Source organism: Phyllobates terribilis, unplaced genomic scaffold (assembly GCF_046119375.1).
Source record: "Phyllobates terribilis strain yellow unplaced genomic scaffold, ASM4611937v1 Scaffold_5__5_contigs__length_657084704, whole genome shotgun sequence".
Classification (NCBI taxonomy): Eukaryota; Metazoa; Chordata; class Amphibia; order Anura; family Dendrobatidae; genus Phyllobates; species Phyllobates terribilis.
The window spans coordinates 341,376,242-341,395,391 of NW_027362765.1; the positions used below are offsets into that span (position 1 = coordinate 341,376,242).

General features: G+C 45.7%; 1 protein-coding gene across 1 annotated transcript in view; it reads left to right on the top strand.

The window, feature by feature from the left end:
• Positions 1-11,963, top strand: part of MCMBP (minichromosome maintenance complex binding protein) — a 109,161-nt gene extending 97,198 nt beyond the window's left edge. Inside the window, exons 14-16 of the mRNA XM_073684599.1 lie at positions 11,088-11,252; positions 11,436-11,524; positions 11,653-11,963. Coding sequence (XP_073540700.1) covers positions 11,088-11,252; positions 11,436-11,524; positions 11,653-11,779 — 381 coding nt within the window. The 3' untranslated portion in view covers positions 11,780-11,963. The remainder of the gene's footprint in view (positions 1-11,087; positions 11,253-11,435; positions 11,525-11,652) is intronic.
• Positions 11,964-19,150: the final 7,187 nt, after the last annotated feature.

A 19,150-nucleotide genomic window follows, 5' to 3' on the forward strand; every position in this document is an offset into this window, starting at 1 on the left:
ATATTCCATACTTCATGTCGGTGCTTAAAAGTCTGCAGTTTGCTGTTAACCAAAAGGATTTTGCAAATGAGGGTGACCCTTCTATTGTGTGGAGTGCGACAGGTTCCTTTGAAACCCAAGATCTGTATCCTCTGTCTTTCAATCTCTGGCCCATCTGCTGAAATGTGTCAATCTATTACAGGTCTGTACTAAGGGAAACTTCATTCGTATGTTAATTAGAATGGGCTATGGAGCTTGTTATACTGTTATTTGGATATAGACAGCTTTGTAGAGTGTCAGTTCTTCTCCTCTGACAAATACTATAGGGGAGGGGGGATGAAGAGGGGTCTGGGAGGGAGAAATTCTCAATATTTTTCTGACAGTATGTCATTGTAAGATTTATGGATTGTTCCCTCTGCTTGTCGAACCCCAGTGCTGCAGGACTCTACTCTTCCCCTCACTGTATCCTCTAGTAATATTCAGTCCCTTTTATTCATTAATCTGTGCAGTCACGTCTTTCTCTTGCATTTATCAATTCTTCAAAGTCTTTCACCTGTTCAGTTAGATCTCACCTGCATCTGTTGAAAGTCATATATATTTCTGAAAAATCCGGTAGTTTGAATATGCTACCTATTGGTTGTCTTAAAATTTTTATTTAACACAAATGTGCAAGCAATTCAAATATCATAATCTATGGTAGTGGGACCCATGAAGTTCCATAAGGTGTCTGGATCATCAATACTTTGCATCCATATGGATAAAAACGCCTAAATGACTAACCCTAAATACTTAGATCATCAGAATTAAAGGGATTAGTGCAATGCAATCTTAGTATATAGGTTAATTCCTCAGTCACTCATAAACTGCATCAGAGTCCCAGTCATGCAGACTCACCGTGGTAATGTCATCCAGTGCCCCTTGATACATGTTTCGCAGCAGGCTTCATCAGTCATGCTGACCCATATTACCACGGTGAAATCAGTAATGAGCAGCTTTCTGCCTGAACGCGTACAGGCGGGCCTCCCTGTAGGGGAATCTCATCCTTTCCAGCATTCTTTTACAATCTTTGCCTTCACATTATCTGAACACTTTTCTTGCTGTCTTTTCTTTAACTGTATCTATTTATTCCCAAGCTACTCAGGTCTGGCTCCTAGGCAGTTTAACCCCCGGGAAGCTTCTATCAATGCTGGCACATCCTTGTGTGTAGGTCTGGCACAAGCCGCTTCACACCCTATATAAGCATGAAACCCAGTAAACCGACTACAAGATACCGCTGTGTTGAGCTGATCGTTCTCAGCAGCCAATGCGATCAGTCCTCCCAATACCGCTACATTTCACCCTCGTGCACTCATCTCATCACATGCTCACAATTAGCTAACGCATCGCTAATTCTCCACTTCATGGACCAGACAATTAATGCAAAATAACTCACCCGAAATGGAGATAAGCCAAGCTCACAGAAAAAGTGACGCAAGATTGGTAAGAATACGCTGCTTATATTATGCTGCAGCCGTTCTTAATCGAGATCCATGTGGTAAAATGTGCAGTTGGTCCCTTTTCTTCGGTCTCCATTTATCTGTTAGTGAAATCCACTCTCTTCTATGCCTCTTGAACCCACAATTCATTTGTTTTACGAGCGCTCGGGCAATGAATATAACGCAGCCTTGTGTGCTGTACTCAGGACTTCTGGTTTATTCGCACATGTAGGCACTGGTGATGAGCGAGTATGTTCGGTTAACCCTTTCGCCGAGTATGCTCGGCCGAGCACCGAGTATTTATAGCGTGCTCGGGCCTTAAGTTTTCGTCGCTCCGTGAACATGATTTGCGACTGTTTGACAGATTTAATACATGTGAGGAATGCTGGAAAAACAGGCAGAACACAGAAGTTACAAGACCAAATGGCTATCACATGCTGAAAATGGGTCCTGTTCTCTGACACCATGTAATATAGGAGAGGCCTCCATCCCGTGTAATCTAGTTGCCGCCTTCAAACTGACTTAACATCCGAATATCCTTATATAAAATGTGTCCCGCAAAGCTGGAGGGTGGGGGGGCAAGCAGATCGCACCGCTACCACCAATTGTCAGGAACACACAGCCGGAAGTGGGGGGTCACGCAGAACCTACCACTTTGTCACAGATGACACTAGAGCGATCACACCGATCTCACTGCTGCCACCAGTTCTCAAGGGAACGCAACTCCGCTGCCTCCAATCATCATGACCATCACGCAATTGGCTGATGAGTTGTGGACAAGACCGCGGCTGCTTCCACTATTAGCCTGGTTATTGGGGCACTGACAGTGAGCGTATGGTATATATATCTGATTCCAACTCATGGAAAATATATACAGTACAGACCAAAAGTTTGGACACACCTTATTTAAAGATTTTTCTGTATTTTCATGACTGAAAATTGTACATTCAGACTGAAGGCATCAAAACTATGAATTAACACATGTGGAATTATATACTTAACAAAAAAGTGTGAAACAACTGAAAATATGTCTTATATTCTCGGTTCTTCACAGTAGCCACCTTTTGCTTTGATGACTGCTTTGCACACTCTTGGCATTCTCTTGAGGAGCTTCAAGAGGTAGTCACCGGAAATGGTCTTCACTTCACAGGTGTGCCCTGTCAGGTTTAATAAGTGGGATTTCTTGCCTTATAAATGGGGTTGGGACCATCAGTTGTGTTGTGCAGAAGTCTGGTGGATACACAGCTGATAGTCCTACTGAATAGACTGTTAGAATTTGTATTATGGCAAGAAAAAAGCAGCTAAGTAAAGAAAAACGAGTGGCCATCATTACTTTAAGAAATGAAGGTCAGTCAGTCCGAAAAAGTGAGAAAACTTTGAAAGTGTCCCCAAGTGTAGTTGCAAAAACCATCAAGCGCTACAAAGAAACTGGCTGACATGAGGACCGCCCCTGGAAAGGAAGACCAAGAGTCACCTCTGCTTCTGAGGATAAGTTTATCCGAGTCACCAGCCTCAGAAATCGCAGGTTAACAGCAGCTCAGATTAGAGACCAGGTCTATGCCACACAGAGTTCTAGCAGCAGACACATCTCTACAACTGTTAAGAGGAGACTTTGTGCAGCAGGCCTTCATGGTAAGATAGCTGCTAGGAAACCACTGCTAAGGACAGGCAACAAGCAGAAGAGACTTGTTTGGGCTAAAGAACACAAGGAATGGACATTAGACCAGTGGAAATCTGTGCTTTGGTCTGATGAGTCCAAATTTGAGATCTTTGGTTCCAACCACCGTGTCTTTGTGCGACGCAGAAAAGGTGAACGGATGGACTCTACATGCCTGGTTCCCACCGTGAAGCATGGAGGAGGAGGTGTGATGGTGTGGGGGGGCTTTGCTGGTGATACTGTTGGGGATTTATTCAAAATTGAAGGCATACTGAACCAGCATGGCTACCACAGCATCTTGCAGCGGCTTGCTATTCCATCCGGTTTCCGTTTAGTTGGACCATCATTTATTTTTCAACAGGACAATGACCCCAAACACACCTCCAGGCTGTGTAAGGGCTATTTGACCAAGAAGGAGAGTGATGGGGGGCTACGCCAGATGACCTGGCCTCCACAGTCACCAGACCTGAACCCAATCGAGATGGTTTGGAGTGAGCTGGACCAAAGATTGAAGGCAAAAGGGCCAACAAGTGCTAACCATCTCTGGGAACTCCTTCAAGATTGTTGGAAGACCATTTCCGGTGACTACTTCTTGAAGCTCATCAAGAGAATGCCAAGAGTGTGCAAAGCAGTCATCAAAGCAAAAGGTGGCTACTTTGAAGAACCTAGAATATAAGACATATTTTCAGTTGTTTCACACTTTTTTGTTAAGTATATAATTCCACATGTGGTAATTCATAGTTTTGATGCCTTCAGTGTGAATGTACAATTTTCATAGTCATGAAAATATAGAAAAATCTTTAAATGAGAAGATGTGTCCAAACTTTTGGTCTGTAGTGTATATAATGTGTGTGTGTTTAAATATTTATTATATCCCGGTACAATCACTGCCAGCTCCACACTAACACAAGAGAGTACTAACTGCCACCACCAATCGTTTGCACAAGCCGGTTGGACACCCATTACAGGTAGCGTGTGGCTTCAGGGGTGCGGTTTACAGAGCAAGAGGGACAGAGCTATTACATTTTATATTTAATATAGAAAGATGAGCAGTTTTTATAAAAATATACAAAATGGGAAAAACACTATACAATTATATAAAATAAGGAATAACAAAAGAAAACTTACTAAACCTGGTCACGGAAATGGCTTCTAGCTTAGCGGAGGGAAGAACTCCTGATTTGGAAAGTGGACATTTATACAGCGAACTATGCCTTCCCAGAATTACAAAGACCGAAACAGCGTTTCTGCCCTTTATTAGCTCCAAGTTACACCCACACACCTCCCCATGATGACCTTATGCGTAGTCTGTTTGTGGGATGTGCTCAGCCTTTCGGAATTTTAGGAGTTCCCCAACTTACAGAATATCTTTGCCACTGCAAATTCCAGGCAGGAGATAAAACATCATATTTTGTATCCTCATTTTACATAGAGACCAAATGGGACACGGTTCGCATAATCTATCGGACCGTTAGCCATTCAGCGAACCCTGGCCATCGCGTTTGCCATTTCATCATGTTTCTGAAAATATGACTTTTATATATATTATTACCGTATATCGACGCAGTTCATAAAACATAATTTCTATAAGGTAGACAAAGGATTTTAAGTTTTCTTTTCAGCTGGGGCTCCTCTCTCTACTGGTTGTAAATCTGTCCTCCTCCGCATTCTTGTACATTCAAGCTAAGGTTGGTCTCACATCTGTTAGCCATTAGGATTTTCCTCAATTGCCTGCTTCCTACAGAGAGGGGGTCAGCTGCATTGAGTCATGTAAAGGTAAGTTATTAAGATTGCAAGCTTTTAATTATGAGACTTTATAGAGTTGCAATCTTATAACAACTTTAGTAGTTTGATTTTTATTTTTACATTTCCTATTGAGATCTTTATACTTAAATGCTATGTCTGATTTTTCTGCATTTTGTTTTTGACTTATTTATTCTTTGTATTGGCTTAATTACCAATAATGGTTTCTTTTTATTACAAGAGGGTATAAGTTTTCTACAGGATTCTAGTAGTATATCATTAAACATGCCCCATTTATGGTCCCAGTCTACCATATTATGGTCACTGCTTCCCAAATGCTCGCAGACCTGTAGATCTGAAATTGTATCTGGTCTAGCTCCTCTGGTTGGTTCATCTACAGATAATTGTAGTTATACCAAACTCCAATTAGCAGCTTTCCATTCTGGCCATCCCCGTGTACATTAACCCAGACTGACCCTACATTGTCGCAGCTCCCTCAGTGTCTTCATTGAGCACAAGTCTTAAGTTGGATTTAACAAAAATACACACCCATCCACCTTTTTTCTTACCTGTCCTTTCTAAATGTAGTATATCCCTCTATGTTTGTCACCCAGTCATGGCTGTCATCCAACCAGGTTTCCGTAATACCCATCATATCGTATTCTGTAGCCGACATAAGTCTCCAGTTCATTCATTTTGTTTGCAGGACTTCTTGCATTCACCAGCAAACATTTAATAGTATTAGCAGATTTATTACTCCTAATCACCTAAGTTTTCTACTCCTAATCATCTTCTCAAACTTCCAAATACATTTTTTTGGCACGATCATTTACATCAAAGACAATACCATACAAACCTCAATTTACCGTAAACCCACAGGACGTCCAGCATATGTTAGGTCTTCCAAGACACACACAAAATCCATCTACTGTTAAGTTTACAGAAAATAACAAAAAATGAACATTGTTCTGTTCTAATAGCAGTGTCTGCATTTGTCTTTACAATATGTCCTCTCTTTTTTTTTTTTTGAGGATTTGGCATTCCTGTGAATCACTAACCTAATATTTAGTTGTAGACCCACAGGTTTTTAGAGCTGCTTCACATCTATGTTGTATAGAGTCAACCAACTCCTGTCACCTGTTATTCCAGTCCAGGATGCTTTGACTACATACCACAATTGTTTGGTATTTATTGGCTTTGCCTCAGAACACTTGTGGGGTGACATCAAAAACGCAGTTTCTATCGAATTAAGGTCCTGTGATTGGGCTGGCGACTCCATAACCTCAATTTTTTTGGACTGGGATCAAGATTTTGCTAGTTTTCTGGTGTGGTTTAAGGTCGTTGTCTTGGTGAAACACCCATTTCAAGTGCTTATCCTCTTCAGCGTAAGGCAACATGACCTCTTCAAGTACTTTAATATATGCAAACTGGTCCATGATCTCTGGTATGCGGTAAATAGATCCGGCACCATAGTATGAGATACATGCCCATATCATGATGCTTCACCACCATGCTCCACTGTCTTCAGACTGTACTGTGGCTGAATGCAGAGTTTGGGGGTCGTCTGACCTACTGTCTGCGGCCCTTGGACCCAAAAAGAACAATTTTACTTTCATCAGTCCACAAAATGTTTCTCCATTTCTCTTTTGGTCAGTTGTGTTCTTTGGCAAATTGTATCCGTTTCAGTACATGTCCTTTTTTAACAGTGGGACTTTGCGGGGATTTCCTGGTAAGAGATTAGCTTCACACAGGCGTCTTCTAACTGTCACAGTCCTCACAGGTAACTGGAGACTGTCTGTGATCATCCTGGAGCTGATCACTGGCTGAGCCTTTGCCATTCTGGCTATTCTTCCATCTATTCGAATGGTAGTCTTCCGTTTTCTTCCACGTGTCTCTGGTTTTGCTTTCCATTGTAAAGCATTGGAGATCATTTTAGCTGGACAGCCGATCATTGTTTGCACTTCTTTATAAGTTTTACCTTCCCCAATCAACTTTTTAATCAAAGTACGCTGTTCTTCTGAACAATGTCTGGAACGACCCATGTTTCTCAGGCTTTCAAGGAGAAATGCATGTACAACATGTGCTGGCTACACACATAAGGGCCACCTGAATCACACCTGTGTCTTCACAGAATGATTGACCTCACTGATTGAACTCCACACTGCTATTTATTGAACACCCCCTCCCTCTTTCAATTAATTATTCAAATACACAGACTCATAAACCTGCAGATCATGAATGCGGAGTCTGTTGGTTTTCTTAGAATCTACTGCACCAACTGGTAAATTGTTTGTCATGTGGTGATATAATTTATACCAAAACCGTGATTAATCTGGTGAGTTATATTAGACTGTTAGTATTTTGAACATTACTGTACAACCCCCACATGAGAATTCTAAGAAAGATTTGTGCTGATCTCCAAACCATATTCCACAGAGGCCAAAGACTGAAAGAAATATTCCCAGAACTACCACTTCTCTCCTACAACCAAGCCCCTAAGTTCAGGAATTTCCCTGTCAGAAGTGTTTTGTTATCACCATCAGATATATATCACCTTCCTATAATAACCTATGCTATGTCTCCTATCTATGAACAGATAAAATTGTAATGGGAAAGATGACTGTGATGTCTTTCGCTTGGGACTTTAAGGAAGAAAGATATTGTAATAGCTGAGAATCTCAGAATTTTGTAAGACTAAGACACATCCTATAGTTCTCTGAAGTCCCGCCATGTTCTCAGTCACCCGAGGGGAAGGCGTGTGGGTGTAACTTGTGCTAATAAAAAGAGAGTGCTAATTGTGATCCTTGTTCGATGGTTTGGGTTAGGTCCTCCAGTCGTGAAAATAAACAGAACCACAGCAACCTGTACCTTCTTGAACTGACAATTGGCCCACACTCAGATTCTGCTATTTATTAGCTCTAAGTTGCGCCCACACACCTCCCTTTGACCTCATGAGAATGTTCTCAACCCTTCAGGGTTTTAGGAGATCCCCAACTTGCAAGATATCTTCACTGCGGGAGGTCTCAGACTGTAGATATTGACATATTTTTTATTGTGTTTTTACCGCTGCATAAATACCACTAAATATGACCGGTATAGCATCATCTATTAGATCGTTCGTTATTCAGTTGGAAAGATTCTAGTGACCCTACAGTGATGCGAGTGACTGCCTCAGTCCCTTTGCTACAACGCCAAAAATCTATATCCCATACATATCCAATTGATACGAATCCCAATATTCCTATCTCTACCCCGAAGCCGGGCTGTCTACAACAGATTCTTTAATGAAAGGTAGTTTGTGCCTGGAGGTGGGGGGACAGTTCTCTTCCTAGGATAAACAAATTTCAATCTGGTTGTCATTTTCCCAGAGAATGTCCTATTTAATTACATGGACACCGCAGGGAGTCCCAGCTTCAAAAGGTGTTTGAATTGTTAGCTCTTCCTATGCCTTAATTAGTTTTTATCACTTTTTAGCTAGACATAATTTTCCCTCTTAAGGGGAGACATTTCCTCTTCTTAGATATATCTTCATGGGTTTTAATTTTCCTCTGACTGACGCATGCACACACACACGTGCGTGCACACACACACACGTGCTGTGACAGTCACTGGTGATATATGTGAGGGGAGATATGTTTCACTGCTACTAGCTTCAGCAAACTAAACCTACAAATTTTGTCCAGCATGTTATGTATTGGAGGTTAAACCACCATTTTAAAAAGGAGAGTTTTTTTTGTGAATGACATTGAGAAGGGCGGGAGGTCATTCACCATATCTCCACCTCTAAGGTGTGGCTGGGTTGGTTAAATGCTCAGTCACTGTTTTTTTTTTTTCCTCTGGTGTGGTCTGGAGAAGGAAGCCTCCAGACTGTGTGTGGAAGCCAGAGAGCTCCACAGACGGACTTTTGTTTGGTGGAACTTCATTGTGCTACCCGGAGTCGGCGAAACCCCGCTCACCTATAGACTGTACTATACTTTCTTTTTGTTTTTCATTATCCCGGAGAGGACGTGTTTATTTTAGGGAACCCTGCTGAGGTTTATCCCATTTCTCAATAAACCTACTGGAAGTTAACCCAAGACGCGTTTCCTGTGTTTGCCTCTGTTAGAGCCGAGCAAGTCACTTTAGCACAGTACGTACGTGCAATCTTGCAGAGTTAAGTACAGTGGCATGTAAGTTTGGGCACCCCTTGTCAAAATGACTGTTATTGTTAAGCAAGTTAAAGATGCATTTTTATCCATTCTTCCTTGGAAAATTCTTCCAGTTCTGTGAGATTCCTCGGACGTCTTGCATGCGCTGCTATGTGGAAGATTTTCAATGATGTTCAGATCAGGGGACTGTGAAGTCCATTGTAAAACCTTCAGCTTGCGCCTTTTGAGGTCATCTATTGTGGATTTTGAAGTGTTTAGGATCATCATTATTCATTTGTAGAAGCCATCCTCTTTTCTACAGATGGTGTTATGTTTGCATCAAGAATTCGTTGAAATTTCATTGATTTCATTCTTCCCTCTACCCGTGAAATGTTCCCCAAGCCATTGGCTTCAGCACAACCCCAATGCATGATTGATCCACCCCCATGCTTAATTGTTGGCGAGGTGTTCTTTTACTGAAATTCTGTGCCTTTTTCTTCACACATACCTTTGATCATTGTGGCCATAGAGTCTTATTTTAACCTCATCAGTCCAAAGGACTTTTTCCCAAATGCTTCAGGCTTGTTTAGGTATTCTTTTGCATGCTTCTGACGCTTAATTTTATGGTGAGGACGCAGGAGAGGTTTTCTTTTTATGACTCTTCCATGAAGTCCATATTTGTGCAGGTGTCTCTGCACAGTAGAACAATGTACCACAACTCCAGAGTCTGTTAAATCTTTCTGAAGGTCTTTTGCAGAAGCTGGGGTTCTGATTTGCCTCTCTACCAATCCTACGATCAGCTTTCACTAAAATTTGCTTGGTCTTCCAGACCTTATCTTGACCTTCACTGTTCCTGTTAACTGCCATTTCTTAATTAGATTTTGAACTGAGGAAAGGGTGACTTGAAAATGCTTTGCTATCTTCTTATAGCTTCTCCTGCTTTGTGGCCTCCACCATTTTCAGAGCTCGGCAGCTGCTTAGAAGAACCCATGGCTGCGTTTCTTTGGCACGATACATTCCCGCCATCACGCACACGCAGCCTGGACTGCAGGAATCTCATTACAAAACTGCTCTACACCTTGGAGTACGACTCTAACCTCTGATGAACCCCTTGCTTCACACTCAAAGGGGAGAACACGTTGGGATGGGGTTTCCGACATCTGCTAAAAGATGTATAAGACTTGTCTATTATAGTTATGGATAATTGCTCTGCATATTTCTACGGACCTATTCTATGGATCCTATTATGGTTCTGTGGATATGCTGAAACTTATCCGTGTCTCACGCATTTATGTCAATGTGGACGGCTGTATTATAATCCTATTTGTCTGGATGAATTTTTATGCATTGAAGTATAGCTTGGCTCAGCAGTTACTTAACTAGATGAATAACTTTTGGTATTTGTAGGCCGGATATTGTCCCGTATGTATGCATTCTTTGGATTAATAACATTTGTGATCTGTAATGCTCTTCAGCACTTTATCTTCATATTGAAGTCTGTGTATTTTTCACTGTAATGAGACTTCTAAGTCCACTTTTACTAAGATCCAGCCTCTTAGTTTGATTGCTTATCAATTCAAATTACAATATTTTGCCTAAAATAGGATATTGAGCCAGACACAAATATTTTTCTAAGCATTTCAGCACTGTATTTGGAAGATGGTGGCGCGAGAGCCTACGTTGAGCGGGGCCGCCACATCGGATCTTTAGGGTGCCCGCCTCCGTGGCAGGTAAGGTTAGACCATGCTCTGCATTAGCCTAACCTTATTGGGCGGTCTTCCCTGGTTCTATATACTTTTTTTGACCCTCTACTTCCTATATGGATATACTATCCCCGGTGTATATTTTAACAGTAGTTAAGTTATTCTTTAAGGGTTTTTTTTGTCTTCTGGTTTTATACCCCCCAATGATCGGCAGTCTGTATACGGCGAGATAACGCACGTTTACTGCAATGTATAAGAATGAGCCCAAAGTTTGTACCTGGTAAGTTGATATCCGGGAGACTAATGACAATCAGTGGTGTAATAAGTGAAGCGATGAGCCTGGCAGCTTTGCAGTGTTCTCTCCCTGGTGATCTCCACGCTCTGATTCTGTATTTCCTTTCAGTCAGATTGTCAGGTTTGCCTGAAGCCCCTGCTGTGTCCCCCCAGCCTGGAGCAGTACACGGAGGCCCTGCTCTCCGCCACCCTTCCATCCTTGCTCAATAAGTTCCGCATGTATCTGAGTCTGCTGCAGGTTACGGACTACACCATCTCCGAAGAGAACATCAAGGTAATGACCCCATCAGAGGCGACTTTCTTCTGAGAGTTTAAGGCCGGAGCCGTCCTGTTCGTGTAGCTCACGTCCACATCTGGACACCAGTAATGAAACTTCTGAACATCTAGCGGGATACGTGGCAATTGTCGGAGGTTATAATTCGCCTCTTCTCAGGATTTCTGTTTTGGTGCTTTTCAGGCTGTTGAAGATGATTTTGTGGACATGAGAAAAAGTGACGCCCAGAGTATTGGAGCTGATGACCTGCACCGCCTGCTGGTGGTGGCTCGGTGAGTGTGAGCCCAGGAGACTTTGGGTTTGGGATTTCTGAGTGCAGCTTTTGGAGGTGTAAGGAGTATTGAGAAGGTTTCTATTGATTATATATTTGGCTATCTCTGATGTCTTCCCCTTTATACAGGTTGCTTTCACTTAGCAGTGGTCAAACCTCATTGTCTCATGAGACATGGCTACAAGCGAAAGAGCTGGAAATACAAAGGAAAAGCCGACTTCAGGGCCAGAAGCGGATGAATGTGAATGAGATGTAAGCACTCAGGAGGGTCCGCTCCACCATCATCCTGCTGGTGACTTTCCTACCAGGAGTGGACTGCTCCTTCCCATGTCGTCTGGATGTTGCTCCTTGTCACTGTGGATTTTATACTTTTGTATATGTTTCTAGAGTTATTTTTTTGCTATTAAAATGTTCACATGGATAGTCATGCGCTCTTCAAAGACTGATCATTGTTTAGTTCTGCATAGACTGGTCATGGAGTTACCCCATAAACCCTTGAAGTGATCGTGAGCGAGGGATTATATTTCCCAGCGGTGGGCCGTCTATGAGAACACGGGGTAACCCTGACTATCCATGAATATGTAGGCTGAACCCACCATTTTATCCATCTTAGCCAACTATCCTATAAAAACCGATGTCCGTGGGAAGAGAAGGATCACACTGCTGGATGTAAACGTGACTGATCCTTTATATTCTGCAGGAGATGGTGTCTGGCCGCTGCTTTCCATGCTTCATGCATGCCTAACCAACCAAGGGCGGAAAAATGCCTTTCACACAGTATGGCAGCTTTCCTTTCACCCTTTACTTTGCCTCTTATTGTAGGTTAGGTTGGAATGGTAGAGGACTTGTGCTGCCACCAGATGCCCCATGAGAGGGTCTGATCGGCCCCCATGCAGTGCTCTATGCCAGGGGCCACCAACTCCAGCCCTCAAGGCCACCAACAGGCCACGTTTTCAGGATTTCCTTAGTATTGCTCAGGTGACAATTGCAATGATTCCATCACCTGTGTAATAGTAAGGAAATCTGAAAGCATGACCTGCGAGGGCTGGGAGCCCTGCTCTATACAATGAGACTGAATAAGAGGACGTGAATTAAAGAGGCAGGATAAATTGGTGGTCTTTTATCTTGGTTTGGGGTTTTTGCATGTGGCAGATGATATTCCATCAAGTTATACTGTAATGAAGATGTACTGCAGTGCTATCAGGTAATATTTGGATGCAAGTATCCGCATGAACTGTATTTCACCTTCGCAGTCATGACCTTTGTCTCCGCTCCACCTAGATCTGGGCCACCACTGATCTGCCGCACGGCACCGACCTTCGAGGGGTACTGCTTACAGGGGAGAATCCTGTTGTTCAGTACTGATTATGAATCACAGACTTGAGTATTATCCTTAATGAGAAGTTTTATGCTTTATCAAATCCAAAATGAGTTTGGATGTTGAGTAAACTTCCATTTCAGGCTGAAAACTGTTAATGGTTCTCCCAGAAAGCAGAGATGTGAGCGGCGGTGTTCAGCGTTCTCTCTGAATAGGCCAACGTTGACTCTTGCTACATTGGGCTCAAGTGCTAACCTTTTGGTTTACAGGAAAAGACTGGACTGTTGGCCGTCTCCCTCCTCCCCTGAGTCATCTGCGGACTCTAGTCATATTGAGCCCCCCGTGGAGCCTGGACTGCCGATTTATAGTGCAAATATGTAAATTACCGCACTCCTGGGGTGGTAGAGGTGCTCAGGTAGGGTTGCAAGCCCGTAGTGTAAACGTAAAATAACCTGGCACTCAATTGACATAGGAGTTATAATTTATGAAAAAATGTTTTAATGATAAATTGCAGTACAACATGCAGACGTTTCGGTCACAAGGAGCTTCATCGGTGTACTGCCGTGTTCCTCTCCCCATACGGCTGCACTTGGACTCTGCATTCCACAGTATTCTGTGCCATACCCGGCCACAGCCTTACTCCTTCCAACATAATAAACTTGTACACAGATGAAGCTCCTTGTGACTGAAACGTCTGCATGTTGTACTGCAATTTATCATTAAAACATTTTTTCATAAATTATAACTGCTATGTCAATTGAGTGCCAGGTTATTTTACGTTTGCCGATTTATAGTGACCATTAGTGAGAGGAGCTCTGAGGCTCCACTTCTGATTGCAGTCGGAGCAGTAAGCCCTCCTTCAGTCTAGCCCAGACAACTTTTTTCACTGTTTTTCTAGTCCCTAATTGTGCACGTCTTTATATTTTATGGTCTTCCCTCCAAGTAGGTGGGTGTATTGGCATAAATCCTTTACGGGAGTATTCTGCCCCCTAGTGACTGGAGGCGGCTGCATTGTCACTGCTTCTTTAAGAGCTGCTCTGCCGGTCGCTGTACCCACAAGTGGCTCGGACAGCTGCAAAGCGCCCACCAACCGAAACCTACCATTCCTTCATAGTGTTGGGGGAAAAAGGGGGCTTACATTTTCAAAATGAGGAAAAACAAAATTGGGAATCCATTCTTACATTTTACTCTAATTTATAGTTCTTTAAATAAGTAAATTCACCAAGTTTTTAATGTGGGTGAAGTATAGTATAAAAACGGCCTTATTTGTCACAGAGAAGTAATCCTCCTGCTGGGAGCAGTAGTCCTTCCACAAAAGGGGTTCTCTGTGTGAGAGTCTCAGGAAAATACCATATTTTTTGGACTATAAGATTCACTTTTTTACCTCAAATTTTGGAGGAAAGTGGGGGGTGCGTCTTATAGTCCTATATATATGTGTATATATATATGTGTGTGTGTGTGTGTGTGTGTATGTATGTATGTATGTATGTATGTATGTATGTATGTATGTATATATATGTGTGTGTGTGTGTGTGTGTGTGTATAGATAGATAGATATAGTAAGGTGGCTGCCGGACAGGTCGTGGACGGGAGGTATGTGTCCCCGAAGTACTAAGCTTCGGTGATGTAGTACCCGGAGAAGCAGGCTCCAGCACACATAGTGCTGAGAGGAATTTAATGGGCCCGGATTACAGGGCCCAGTTTTGCGAGCAGCTGAAAGAGCTGGGGAGAAACAGCTGCTCACTTACTTCCAGTCCAGGTCTTGGAAGGCTGATTTAAGACCGCTGCGCCTGTCTGTCTGTCTCTGTGTGTTGGGCAAGGTGAGCAGACCTAGCATGTGCTTCTCAGACTTTGCAGGAGGCAGAGGACAGCGCTGTGTGTAAAAGGCTAAGGCCGTGCTGCATGGACTTGTTATACAGGAGGCAGAGGACAGCGCTGTGTGTAAACGGCTGAGGCCGTGCTGCATGGACTTGTTATACAGGAGGCAGAGGACAGCGCTGTGTGTAAACGGCTGAGGCCGTGCTGCATGGACTTGTTATTTTGAGCTTTGTTCTGTTATTCCTTATTGTGCCAGGAAAAGGCTGTTACTTTTGTTTCCTCACTGGTGTATGGACACAAAATAAACCACCAGTTTGTTTGAACCCGCGGACTGCATCACTGTGTGAACCTGTACCTACCTCCAACGCAGCTCAGTGAGTACAAGTCCTATATATATCCCATGTATATATATGATATACACACTGCTCAAAAAAATAAAGGGAACACTTAAACAACAGAATATAAGTCCAAGTAAATGAAACTCCTGTGAAATCAAACTGTCCACTTAGGAAGCAACACTGATTGACAATCAATTTCACATGCTGTTGTGCAAATGGAATAGACAATAGATGGGAATTATTGGCAATTATCAAGACCCCCTCCATAAAAGAGTGGTTCTGCAGGTGGGAACCACAGACCACATCTCAGTACCAATGCTTTCTGGCTGATGTTTTGGTCACTTTTGAATGTTGGTTGCGGAAGCATGAGACGGACTCTACAACCCACAGAAGTTGCTCAGGTATGGCACATCAATGCGAGCTGTGGCAAGAAGGTTTGCTGTGTCTGTCAGCGTAGTGTCCAGAGGCTGGAGGCGCTACCAGGAGACAGGCCAGTACACCAGGAGACGTGGAGGGGGCTCGCTCCATCCACCAACGTCCCGTTGCACCACCGACTGTCCAGGAGTTGGCGGATGCTTTAGTCCAGGTCTGGGAGGAGATCCCACAGAAGACCATCTGCAACCTCATCAGGAGCATGCCCAGGCATTGCAGGGAGGTCATACAGGCACGTGGAGGACACACACAATACTGAGCCTCATCAGGAGCATGCCCAGGCGTTGTAGGGAGGTCATACAGGCACGTGGAGTCCACACACAATACTCAGCCTCATCAGGAGCATGCCCAGGCGTTGTAGGGAGGTCATACAGGCACGTGGAGGCCACACACACTACTCAGCCTCATCAGGAGCATGCCCAGGCATTGGAGGGAGGTCATACAGGCACGTGGAGGCCACACACACTACTCAGCCTCATCAGGAGCATGCTCGGGCGTTGTAGGGAGGTCATACAGGCACGTGGAGGCCACACACAATACTCAGCCTCATCAGGAGCATGCCCAGGCGTTGTAGGGAGGTCATACAGGCACGTGGAGGCCACACACAATACTGAGCCTCATCAGGAGCATGCCCAGGCGTTGTAGGGAGGTCATACAGGCACGTGGAGGTCGCACACAATACTGAGCCTCATCAGGAGCATGCTCGGGTGTTGTAGGGAGGTCATACAGGCACGTGGAGGCCACACACAATACTCAGCCTCATCAGGAGCATGCCCAGGCGTTGTAGGGAGGTCATACAGGCACGTGGAGGCCACTCACATTACTCAGCCTCATCAGGAGCATGCCCAGGCATTGTAGGGAGGTCATACAGGCACGTGGAGGCCACACACACTACTCAGCCTCATCAGGAGCATGCCCAGGCATTGGAGGGAGGTCATACAGGCACGTGGAGGCCACACACACTACTCAGCCTCATCAGGAGCATGCCCGGGCGTTGTAGGGAGGTCATACAGGCACGTGGAGGCCACACACAATACTCAGCCTCATCAGGAGCATGCCCAGGCATTGTAGGGAGGTCATACAGGCACGTGGAGGCCACACACAATACTGAGCCTCATCAGGAGCATGCCCAGGCGTTGTAGGGAGGTCATACAGGCACGTGGAGGTCGCACACAATACTGAGCCTCATCAGGAGCATGCTCGGGTGTTGTAGGGAGGTCATACAGGCACGTGGAGGCCACACACAATACTCAGCCTCATCAGGAGCATGCCCAGGCGTTGTAGGGAGGTCATACAGGCACGTGGAGGCCACTCACATTACTCAGCCTCATCAGGAGCATGCCCAGGCATTGTAGGGAGGTCATACAGGCACGTGGAGGCCACACACAATACTCAGCCTCATCAGGAGCATGCCCAGGCGTTGTAGGGAGGTCATACAGGCACGTGGAGGCCACACGCAATACTCAGCCTCATCAGGAGCATGCCCAGGCGTTGTAGGGAGGTCATACACAATACTCAGCCTCATCAGGAGCATGCCCAGGCATTGTAGGGAGGTCATACAGGCACGTGGAGGCCACACACAATACTCGGCCTCATCAGGAGCATGCCCAGGCGTTGTAGGGAGCTCATAGAGGCACGTGGAGGCCACACACAATACTCGGCCTCATCAGGAGCATGCCCAGGCGTTGTAGGGAGGTCATACAGGCACGTGGAGGCCACACACAATACTCAGCCTCATCAGGAGCATGCCCAGGCGTTGTAGGGAGGTCATACAGGCACGTGGAGGCCACTCACATTACTCAGCCTCATCAGGAGCATGCCCAGGCATTGTAGGGAGGTCATACAGGCACGTGGAGGCCACACACACTACTCAGCCTCATCAGGAGCATGCCCAGGCATTGGAGGGAGGTCATACAGGCACGTGGAGGCCACACACACTACTCAGCCTCATCAGGAGCATGCCCAGGCATTGGAGGGAGGTCATACAGGCACGTGGAGGCCACACACACTACTCAGCCTCATCAGGAGCATGCTCGGGCGTTGTAGGGAGGTCATACAGGCACGTGGAGGCCACACACAATACTCAGCCTCATCAGGAGCATGCCCAGGCGTTGTAGGGAGGTCATACAGGCACGTGGAGGCCACACACAATACTGAGCCTCATCAGGAGCATGCCCAGGCGTTGTAGGGAGGTCATACAGGCACGTGGAGGTCGCACACAATACTGAGCCTCATCAGGAGCATGCTCGGGTGTTGTAGGGAGGTCATACAGGCACGTGGAGGCCACACACAATACTCAGCCTCATCAGGAGCATGCCCAGGCGTTGTAGGGAGGTCATACAGGCACGTGGAGGCCACTCACATTACTCAGCCTCATCAGGAGCATGCCCAGGCATTGTAGGGAGGTCATACAGGCACGTGGAGGCCACACACACTACTCAGCCTCATCAGGAGCATGCCCAGGCATTGGAGGGAGGTCATACAGGCACGTGGAGGCCACACACACTACTCAGCCTCATCAGGAGCATGCCCGGGCGTTGTAGGGAGGTCATACAGGCACGTGGAGGCCACACACAATACTCAGCCTCATCAGGAGCATGCCCACGCATTGTAGGGAGGTCATACAGGCACGTGGAGGCCACACACAATACTGAGCCTCATCAGGAGCATGCCCAGGCGTTGTAGGGAGGTCATACAGGCACGTGGAGGTCGCACACAATACTGAGCCTCATCAGGAGCATGCTCGGGTGTTGTAGGGAGGTCATACAGGCACGTGGAGGCCACACACAATACTCAGCCTCATCAGGAGCATGCCCAGGCGTTGTAGGGAGGTCATACAGGCACGTGGAGGCCACTCACATTACTCAGCCTCATCAGGAGCATGCCCAGGCATTGTAGGGAGGTCATACAGGCACGTGGAGGCCACACACAATACTCAGCCTCATCAGGAGCATGCCCAGGCGTTGTAGGGAGGTCATACAGGCACGTGGAGGCCACACGCAATACTCAGCCTCATCAGGAGCATGCCCAGGCGTTGTAGGGAGGTCATACACAATACTCAGCCTCATCAGGAGCATGCCCAGGCATTGTAGGGAGGTCATACAGGCACGTGGAGGCCACACACAATACTCGGCCTCATCAGGAGCATGCCCAGGCGTTGTAGGGAGCTCATAGAGGCACGTGGAGGCCACACACAATACTCGGCCTCATCAGGAGCATGCCCAGGCGTTGTAGGGAGGTCATACAGGCACGTGGAGGCCACACCCAATACTCAGCCTCATCAGGAGCATGCCCAGGCGTTGTAGGGAGGCCATACAGGCACGTGGAGGCCACACACAATACTCAGCCTCATCAGGAGCATGCCCAGGCGTTGTAGGGAGGTCATACAGGCACGTGGAGGCCACACACAATACTCAGCCTCATCAGGAGCATGCCCAGGCATTGTAGGGAGGTCATACAGGCACGTAGAGGTCACACACAATACTGAGCCTCATCAGGAGCATGCCCGGGTGTTGTAGGGAGGTCATACAGGCACGTGGAGGCCACACACAATACTCAGCCTCATCAGGAGCATGCCCAGGCGTTGTAGGGAGGTCATACAGGCACGTGGAGGCCACTCACATTATTCAGCCTCATCAGGAGCATGCCCAGGCATTGTAGGGAGGTCATACAGGCACGTGGAGGCCACACACAATACTCAGCCTCATCAGGAGCATGCCCA